Source organism: Seriola aureovittata, chromosome 9 (genome assembly GCF_021018895.1).
Source record: "Seriola aureovittata isolate HTS-2021-v1 ecotype China chromosome 9, ASM2101889v1, whole genome shotgun sequence".
NCBI lineage: Eukaryota > Metazoa > Chordata > Actinopteri > Carangiformes > Carangidae > Seriola > Seriola aureovittata.
This window is the reverse complement of record NC_079372.1, coordinates 8,291,759-8,301,884: the sequence shown is the minus strand read 5'-3', so window position 1 is coordinate 8,301,884 and position 10,126 is coordinate 8,291,759. Positions and strand designations below refer to the sequence as shown.

Sequence of the window (10,126 nt, the reverse complement as noted above, 5' to 3'; positions counted from 1 at the left end):
CTTCCTGCATATTAACAGATCACTGCAGTTAGACTCATATGTTCATCATACTGTATCTCCAAATGGGTAAATGGCTCACAAAACAAAGGCCTTTCTTCAGCAAGAACAGCCATTTTAAAGTTACACACTTAACCACAATCAGGAACAAATACATACAGACACTGATGATTTTCTTAATCATTATGCTTAGGCCCTGTTTGTGGTACAACAGTGACACCGCCTGGCAAAAGCATACACTGCATAAAAAGTACAGCAGTAGCTCAGTGAATAAAGAAATCAAAAGCCGACACGCTGCATGACAATAAGGCTTTATTTGAGGATGTGAGGAAGAAATGGCAGGTGAGTTTTTATCTCAGAGGTGAGCATTTACACAGGTCTACAGATTACTGCTTTGGCTGCATACATACGCTGAAGTATCAGCACAAATGAGAATAAACAAGTCATCTCGCAAATGTTTTCATTTGCAACAAGTCTACGAGGTGTTCTTAAGTGTATAGATCTACATCAGAGTACCATTTAACATGCAAAGGTACTTTTGTATATCCATCTAATTTGAGTTGGTTTACCTATCTACTGTATGGTGTGTTGTTCTGTGGTTTGATTACAGGTTCACTGAATCTACAGTCGTAACCTCAAGAACAAGTTCTACGAAAGACCATGCAGGCAGAAGTAAAATGGGGTGACAGTGACCTTACTGGTTTGAAAGTACATCCCAGCAGAGTAAAATGACAAACCTTTTAATATACTGCTCACTGACACTTTCAGGGCCAAGTACCTCTGAAGACAAACAGAACCATAAAGTTCAAATTAAGACAAAAGCAGAGCGGTAGGACACATGCAGTCTATGTGGAATGGAAATCACAAATACTGTAACCGGCCATTTTACTGAACACCAGCTAGACGTGGATGGTAACATGGAAAGAAAAGAACAATACTGCCTTGATGAAAAGTGAGACAAACCATAAGAGGAAAGGCAATTGTGATGCCAAAGAGATGGCTGGAATCTGATAAATGCTACTGTTTCTTTGAGGCTTTGGATGCATGTCTGAATGCACTTTATGTCATCACAGCAGGAAATGGCACTTCATTTGTAGTTTTGATTTCACAGCTTTTCGTTTACAATGCTTGGGTGTATTTGCACATTCCATCTGAAAATGAAATGTGAAATAGGCTGATAAAGAAAACTGGCACAGAGTGGTGACAAGGCCACTATGTCTGAGCTACACTGTAGTTAAGTGGCAATCCAGAATGGAAAACGAGGATCCAAAAGTAAAGCACTCCTTTCACAGTATCATTGTTAGATGTAAAAACTGAAAGTTGACTAAGAAAAAATATATATATAAAGAAATGCATTTCCCTCTCCATGTCTGAAAATATATACCACTACAAACAGAAAGTTTAAGAGATCAAAACTAAAGTTAAAGTGAACCAATTAAAAACATAAAGGCACCCAGGGTATGGGGTGAGCAAATTAACCAAAAACACTAAACAATAAGTCTCTCAAAGGGAAACATCCTCACATTTCATCATCTTCCATTATTTATCATGCAACTGGAAAAAATACAGCAATTAAAAAAATAATGAAGCCAGGTAGAACCAGGTATGGACAGGCCTCTGGCACAGGAGTTGTTCCCTGGACCTCAGGATGTTCTGACTATGTACAAGTATGAATGAACTATATGACCATGCGTGAATGAACACATCAGGCACAGCCTGGACTCATCTCACATTCATCATCATTTACTCTCACGGATCATATATAAACTACATCGCTGCCAAAAAGGAAGACAGACACATTCAAACGAAGCAAGTCACATGTGTTAACATCAGCACTAAAAATATATCCACTTAATCCCATTCGAGCATGGCCACATAGGGTGGAAGGGCTGTGCAGGTGGACATGGACAATAAATATATATTACATCTTTATATACAATGAAGTGGAGAGGGGCACAGTGGCAACTTGAGAGGGCTTTTCTCCATTTAGTTCAATGAGTCTTCCTGTCTTATTGTGGTGAAATGATGGCAAGACTTAGAGGACCCGGGATCTCTTGCTGGCCAGTGAACCATGCTGAAAGAGAAAAGCAGCAGGAAAGAGTTAAATCAAAGTAGCAGCAAAGTTAGCAGACTATTAAAGCATCTAAATGGTGGCGTCAGAACCTCAGAGCATATCATGAAAAAAACAAACACACATTATTTAACATAGCACTATAACTATTGTGAATTGACCTTTAAAAGTTTTTTTTTTTTTTTATTACACTTTTCTGTTGTTTTATTTTAAGTTCTGATATCAATAAGAAGATATATTTGTGATTTTAAGACCCAGAAACCATGTCAATGTAGTTTTACATCTCCTGTCTCAAGCTTCTCTCTGGAGCTCTAAGAACAAAAGGTCGATGAGCCAGTCAGAGGAGAGGCTCTGAGCCTCTCTTCTGTCCTGACAGCTCGTTTTAAGTCACAGTTTCTGAATACAGGCTGTGTGCATTTTTCTGTGGACTGAGCGCTTTGATACTTTCACAGTATTAATATAGGGAACAAGGAAATCTCACAATATACAATATGGGACCTTTAAGATCATTCACAACAGTTGCAGCCATGTACGCATGTGTGTGTGTTCCTTTCTTTGGCCTACCTTGGCCTGCTTGTAAAAGTGAGGGGCCAACTCAACCAACCAGGACGACTCAGCAGCAGTCACATCGCGCATGTAGTATTTTGATGTCTGCACCACTTCATTGAAGACAACCCTGGAGAGGTGACAATGTGGAATACTTTTAAGTGTCGCTTTTGGAAACATTTTGAAATTGAAGTACTTAAATATCTGCATCCCATAAATGTACGAGAATGAAGGAACTAATGAAAATCATTGTGCAAAACACCATATTTGTGACACAGCAGTAGCACAATGCGCGAGGAATGTGTTCTGACCATTTTGGAGGTTTTTCTCCAAAAAGCACAGAGTTGGGGTGGATGTGCAGCTCGCGGTCATCTCGTAAAGTCCTAGTAAAGCAAAAACAGAGAGTGTTATGCGATTTGAACGAATGCAAACAGAGAAACAATAATACATAAGAAAAGTTAAACATCCAGTTGAGGAGAGATAACTGACCAACTGGCTCTCTCACCTGTAGGAACCAGAATGGTGGATGCGGGCTGCATTAGCGAAAAACCCAGATACAATGCACTTCAGGATCACATCAGGATCACCTGTGCGAAAAAATATACTTTTATAAGACTAAAAACAAACAGCTGAAAACAAAAAAAATTGTCACCAGCTTCTGCCATTACCTTGTCAGAACATGTCATTCAGTCTGTTCAGTTGATATGACCCTCACATGCTACATAAGATAAACATGACACACGCATACCTTCACTGGAAGTCCGTGGCACCTTAAACTTGTTCATGAGACGCCGCAGCTGCTCTCGTACAGTCACGGCCCGCAGCAGACCCTTGTAGTTGAGAAAATGTTCCTGACACCACTGGGAGCTCTTCTGGTGCTGCAGGAAAGAAAAGGACAAAGTCGCACAGTCTTGATTTTGAGTCGACTTTATCCCCGACTTTTGCTCGGCTCACAACAGCGTTTCAAAGTGTTTCTCTGCCGCTCACTGAGCTATATGCATATGCACACAACACACTATACCTTAATGAACGCTTCATACACATTCAGCATGGTGAGGTGGTCTCCTTCAGCGACTGCGAATTTCCTGTGCTCTCGGGCCTGCAGGGTGAGATAGCAAAAGTGGGATAATTGTTATGCTGACAAAGCATTCCTTCCAAATATACAACATGCTCCTTTTGAAAGCCTGTTCTTCACTTACGGCAGCTTTCTTCTGATTGGGTGGCACAACAAATATATTCTGAATCTGCATCATCGCTGCTATGGTAACGATCTCTTTGGAGCAGCCAAAGTTCCCTGACTCCAGGAGCATCTTGGCAAACATGGGGCTGAGAGGAAACTCTGCCATCCGCACACCCGTGGGATCGGTCAAACGGCCGTAATGGTCCAAACCTGCCAACACACATGCAAATGGTTGAGATTCTGCATTTTGTGCAAGGACGCTTTAGCTTGTAGATGCTTGACAACACATATTTTTGAACATTAGTCTTTCTGTTGAAGGATAAAATGCTTTTTTACTTTACATCCCTGCTGACCCTGTGTTTCTTACCTCCCAGAGCGTAGAGAAGTTCCAGAGCCTGGACCATGGTCTGAGCTGGAGGAGGCTGTTAAATTATAACAAATGAAAAAATCATGTTAAGTCCAACAATTAACATATTTACATAATGAAGTGAGATTCTTTAAAAGCACAAACAGACAACGGCTGCATTCATTTTATGGTTTGTGTACATTTTCTTTCTTCCGTGAGGCAATGGGCCATTCTCGCTAATTCAAATGTAAAGTACAATTCCTTTCACAGTGGATGAACACAACACAGCCACCCTGTGGATGCGAAGGGAGCTACTCACAGAAAGGAAGCTGAACCGCAGCACGTTGTCGATGCCTAATGCTTTGAGCTGCAGGATGACAGGGGCCAAATTGGTGCGCTGCATCTCTGGCACAGTAGAGGCAGGCAGTTTCTCAAAGTCCTCCTCTGAGGAAAGGAACAGAGGCAATAACAAACACGGGGAGGGAAAAGACAAAGAGCGACAGAAAACAAGCAGAGACAGTCGAGGGAGGAGGATAAAAGACGACGACAATTTGCCAGAAATGTTAACAATGCACATTTCCCCTAACAGATGATATTCTATACTTATCATCTTTCTTCTTTTCCTGCAAACTCGCACATACCTGTGTAAAGTCTAAAGCATTTTCCAGGTCGGTTTCTTCCGGCTCTCCCAGCCCTCTGACTGGCTGAAGCTTTGGAGATGGGGGTGACCACCAGTGATTCAATGGCAGTGCTGGGATTATAGGCTCGCAGCTTCACGAACGCACAGTCGATGACGAATACGATTCCATTTATAGTGATGGAGGTCTCAGCTATGTTAGTAGCCACCACAACCTAGAGGAAACAGCACAGGAATAAGTCAGATGTTTTGTAAATGTCAACGTTTTAGTGGCTACCATTGCCTCCTGTGTCAACACCTGTCTGTAGTGTTTATACTCTGGAGGAAGGCCCTGTGTTTTTTAAATTTACTATGCTGTAGGAACCATGTGTTCATTTCCTCACTTCTAACATAATATGGCTGAATTACCTGCAATGGAGGTCATATATGTAACTCATGATTTTATGCTATTGTTCTTATTAATTAGATTCTCATGCCAAAAAACTCCCATTTAAGTGCGGTAATACATGCTGGTGTATTTATATTTTGATCTTTTAGAGTTATGGGCCATATGCAAAATGACAGAACTGCAAACTTTACATCAAATGCCTCTTCTCTGTACATGCACAAAATGCACAAAAACAGGCAGGATTCACCTTGCGAACAGAGGAAGGCGCCCTCTCAAAGACCTTCATTTGCTCAGCATATGGTAGACCAGAGTACATGGGCAAAATTCTCAGATGTTTTTTCATGCCATATCGTGACAGAGACCTAGCTTGGTCCTGCAGCAGCGACACCACCTTCTCCACCTCTTCCTAAGGGGAAAAATACAAGGGAGAAAGGATGAGAAGACAATTAAGACAAAGACGGGGAAAAAAGATTGACCACAATACATTATAGTTATAAAATAACAAATGGGATGCTGGTGTACAATCCACACCCTCCTGTCAAAAAGAAGTTATTAAATAAAGGTTGAGTAGTATTAAAGATATGGCCACTAACCTGTCCAGTTAGAAAAGCCAGGACATCTCCATCATCTTCTGTCTCATGGATCTTCATCACTGTCTCTACTGTGGCTTTCACGTAGTCTGGGACAGGACTGAGAGTGAACAAAAGACATTGCAAAATTGAAAAGACGTACACAAATTACACACTTTTTCCTCAGACTCGATTGTGTGTGTTGAGTACCTGACAGTGTAGAAGACGTCCACTGGAAAGGTGCGTCCTTCCACTGTCAGAATACCACACGTGTCCTTGTTCGGATCCGCAGTCTCATTCAGGTTGAAGAAGTCATGGAATTTCTTCAGATGAAAGACATATTACAGTTGGTAAAAAGAGCATTAAGGAGGGATTTCTTCTTTTCTTTTTTCATCAAATGGCATTTTCCAAATGTTTTGCAGCATCAAAGGAATGACATACTCTTGCTGCCCTCAATCGGACGTTCTAAAAAGTATGCAACTTAGTACTGCGGTACAACAAAGTAATTTGCATGTGTAGATAAAAGCTTTTTTTTTTTTTTTTTTTTTTAAAAACAGAAAGTACAGTAGATGTCTGATGTGGCATTTCAGCTGACTTGTTTAATGCTGAGTGCAGTTGTGGCCTGATTGTGTCTCCCTTTTATCAGTGTATCGCAGATGTCAGTACAATGTGATCCGACCTGACATCAACTTTCCCCGTGTCTGTCTTTGTTTCTCTTTTCTCGCTAATCAAGCATATCTGTTCATCTTAATGATGCAGTCACCTTGGCATCCAGAGTGGCGGAGGCCACAATCAGCCGCAGGTCTCGCCGCTTCTTCTGAATCTATTGAAGAGAGTCAGAAAATGTAACAACGCGAACAGAGTGGAGAGTCAGAAATAAAGAAAAAAAAAAAAAAACTTGTAAGAATATTTTCATGGCTGGTAAAGTAATTAAAGTTTAGGTGAAAGTTATGCAGTACAGTTCAGTTTGAATCCGCTGACAGCATCAGCTGACATTACCTTCTTGAGTAGACCAATGGCTATGTCTGTATACAGGGTTCTCTCATGTGCTTCATCCAGCATCAACACACTGGGGATAACAGCACAACAAAGAACATTAGCGTTACCAAGAGTGGCTCCAACCCAATCTTGACAACAAAAGCAAGACATTTTGACATGTCATAGGAGGAAAAGCACAATTTCATTTAGCTGCTTCACTTTCATGGTGGTGGCATCGTGCACGCCGGCTCACTGCCACACTATGACAAGTCAAAATATCTGCTGCGTAATCTGCCTATGTAATGGCTTAAGTGCAATCATGTACCTGTATTTTTTCAAAAGAGGATCGGCCATCATCTCCCGCACCAGCATGCCATCTGTAAGGAACTGATGGACACAGGGACAGTCAAATACTGTAAGGAACCAATCAAAGGAAAAAAACGCACACATTTGCCGGGGGAATACCTTGATCCTTGTGGCATGGGGATCAGAACAGTCATCGAATCGGATGGTGTACCCCACCTCATGTCCCAGCAGGGCCCCCCGCTCCTCTGCAACACGGTTTGCAACCTACCAGCAGGAAAGAGGGGAGAAATGTAATATCTGAAGCAAGCACGTGTCCTTGCAGTGAAAGCACATTAAAACAACGTAGGAGCTGAGCAGTGACAGGACATCAGCAGAGCTCTTACAGAGATAGCAGCCACACGCCGAGGCTGTGTCACTCCAATCACCTTCCCCTCTGCTGCCCAGCCAGCCTCCAGCAGGTACTGAAAAGAGTCAGATGAAAAGAGAAGGTAGATCCAAAAAAGAAGAGGAGTACAAAGCATGAGATGGAGATGTCGATGTTGCAGAAAAGCACATTCTGCATAAATTAAGCTCAAGCTGATGTGCTCCAAACCTTGCTAAAAAAAAAAAAAGAGGCTACTAAGCATCAAGACAAGGGCATGTAAAAACACTATGGGAGTTCAGCCACATAAAGGTTATCAGTCCACTGCGGTAATGTTGTGCCTTGTGCGTATTATATTTGAGGCATATGTGACTTTGAAGTGAGGGTATGTCGCCCTTTTCAGAGTAGACATGACAACTGCTGTTCACCAGTTCCCACTCATTTTAAGCTGTTTATTTAATGGTGCCAAAATGTTGTTTAATTATAATAACCTGAGGTATCTGTGTTGTCTTCCCACATCCTGTTTCACCAACTATGATGACCGTCTGGTAACTCTCCACCAAGTACAAGATGTTGTTTCTGTGCTGGATAAGAAACAATTCACAAAACAGCTCATTAAAAGAAGTCATTGAAAATCACCCGCAGAGGCGCAAGCACACTCAGTCCATCTGTCACATTATAGTTACATTCAGGCATGTTTTAGAGGGCGGTGAGAAACCTTGAAAACAGGGAGTTTCTGTCGTTGTTTCTCTATAGAGAGGGCGGTGTGCGGGTTGAATATGATGGGGGAGCCGGTGGTCTCTGTGTTGAGCTCCCGCTCCTCTGAGATCCCCGGTGCCTCAGACCCTGAGGCAGAGCAGATGGTGAAGGTGAAGATAAGTTGTTTTATTCAAATGTAAGCAGGCTTAGGATGTATGAGGATGACTGCCAGGGTTTAGTGCAATGCCCCCATGCAATGAAAAGAAGCACATATGAACGATGAAAGCGCCTTCGCTGGTGCCGTTTTGATCCTATGTATTCATGTAGTTGTGGTAGTTTCTGCCTCATAGTCTTCGCGTTTAATTTTGTCAGGTTGTACTTTGACTCCGCAGAGCTAACGTTGCCTGAACTGAGCTGGTTGCAGATATAACGTAGCTGCTGTAAAGGAGGCAGCAGTCAAACCGAGACTACGCGATTCACGTTAGCAATTGTACATTGCAAAACAGAAATCCGAAAAAGTTGCATCAAATGCCTAATTTATTCATTTTTTTCGTACTTACCCGGCTTCCAAAATTTCATCGTGGCGAGGGGAGCCGCCATCTTGCCCTCTACGTCACATGTTTTTTTTTTTCTTTCTTTTTTTCTTTGCGGATTGCGTCACTATCTGTGGTTTCCAGAGATTTTAGGAGTGACGTCAGTGCGATTCAAAACAGCTGCAAGCTACAATTTGACGAGTTAGGAGTTTTTGGTTTATCTGAAATGGTTAAAAGTGAGCTGTAGTCATAGCAACGAGTCTTATAGCAAAAGCGGCAAAAGTGCAGGCTCACTGACAATTAGCCGGATCATGACCAATTAGTTTTGGGTGAACCCCTTTCATTAACTACTTTTCAGACACAAATGGATATGTCATGTTGAGAACATGTACGTTAATGAGAAATCATTATGATTTGTTGATGTAATTATGACAATTTAATTACAAACTACTGACAAATTATGGGAAAAACCTGAATAAACTTAATAAATGAAGATGTACAATTAGGCTAAGCAATGTTGGGGACCAGTGAACTACATGTAATTTAACTAGTAGTTTAACTAGGTTTTGTAGTAGCTTGCTGCTAGTTCAACTACATTCATAAGTGTTTTGTGATTCAAGTAGTGAAATTTCTTTCTTTGTCATTTTTGTGTATTTAACTACTGAAACTACAAATTAGTTTTGGAACATGAAAGGAAAGGAATGTTTTTATTGCTAATTATTATCATTGTTATACCATTGCTTCTCTTCTGTAATTGAACCCCCTTGACCAGACATGCCCAGACAATGCATATGTATATATGCATATATATAAACAGTCACCACCACACACTTGAACTGTGTGTAGTAAAAGCCAAGGATGGTGTTGCTCATTGCTCATACAGCAACAAAGTCATCATGGATAAATCTTCCAAATCTCAGCCTGAATAGTGGAGTATTTTATGTTTGGTTTATGTTATGCTATGACCTGTAAAAAAGTAGGCACTTTTTGCAATAAACTCAACTGACTGGCATCTTTCGCTGGAAGTGGCTATTTTGTATTATATTTTATTAGAATTTTTACAAAGTAGTTTGATCTACTGTTTTTCTAAGTGGCTTTAGTTATTTAACCTAGATTTCTCCATTGGGTACTTTTGCTTTTACTTTTAGTTCAACTTCTTTCAGTGTGTAGTAAGTAATTGGTAGCTTGTAAAGCAGTGCCTTCAAAGTAGCTTCCCCAACACTGCAATTAAGCAATGAACATCCATTCATGCTCTGTGGCATGTATAAACATGTTGAACCCACTTGATTTTTTATCAAGATTGCAAGAAGAAAAGATCTAAGTGACTTTAAGAGTGTTCATTGTTGGGGCACAGATGGCTGGAGCTTCAGTCACAAAGACAGCTCAACTGGCCAGTGTTTCAATAGGAAGAGTAACTAAAGTGACAACTGCATTTATTCTTCATAACACCAGCTTAGTCCAGTGTGAAAGCGGATGCAAATTTTTTAGCAACGCCCAAATGAATCAACTGACAAA

At 41.1% G+C, this 10,126-nt stretch overlaps 1 protein-coding gene across 1 annotated transcript; it reads right to left on the bottom strand.

Moving 5' to 3' along the window:
* Nucleotides 1-292: 292 nt before the first annotated feature.
* On the bottom strand, nucleotides 293-8,762 carry dhx35 (DEAH-box helicase 35). Its single transcript, XM_056385909.1, has 21 exons — nucleotides 8,639-8,762; nucleotides 8,098-8,225; nucleotides 7,871-7,963; nucleotides 7,402-7,479; nucleotides 7,178-7,282; nucleotides 7,038-7,099; nucleotides 6,734-6,803; nucleotides 6,498-6,557; nucleotides 5,945-6,057; nucleotides 5,759-5,855; nucleotides 5,413-5,571; nucleotides 4,782-4,992; nucleotides 4,460-4,584; nucleotides 4,162-4,216; nucleotides 3,814-4,004; nucleotides 3,636-3,713; nucleotides 3,363-3,492; nucleotides 3,120-3,201; nucleotides 2,926-2,997; nucleotides 2,633-2,744; nucleotides 293-2,071 (listed from the first exon to the last, which is right to left on the bottom strand). The coding sequence occupies exons 1-21, from the start codon at nucleotides 8,676-8,678 to the stop codon at nucleotides 2,033-2,035; spliced, it is 2,100 nt and encodes a 699-aa protein (XP_056241884.1). The 5' UTR covers nucleotides 8,679-8,762; the 3' UTR covers nucleotides 293-2,032.
* Between the last annotated feature and the right edge of the window lie 1,364 nt (nucleotides 8,763-10,126).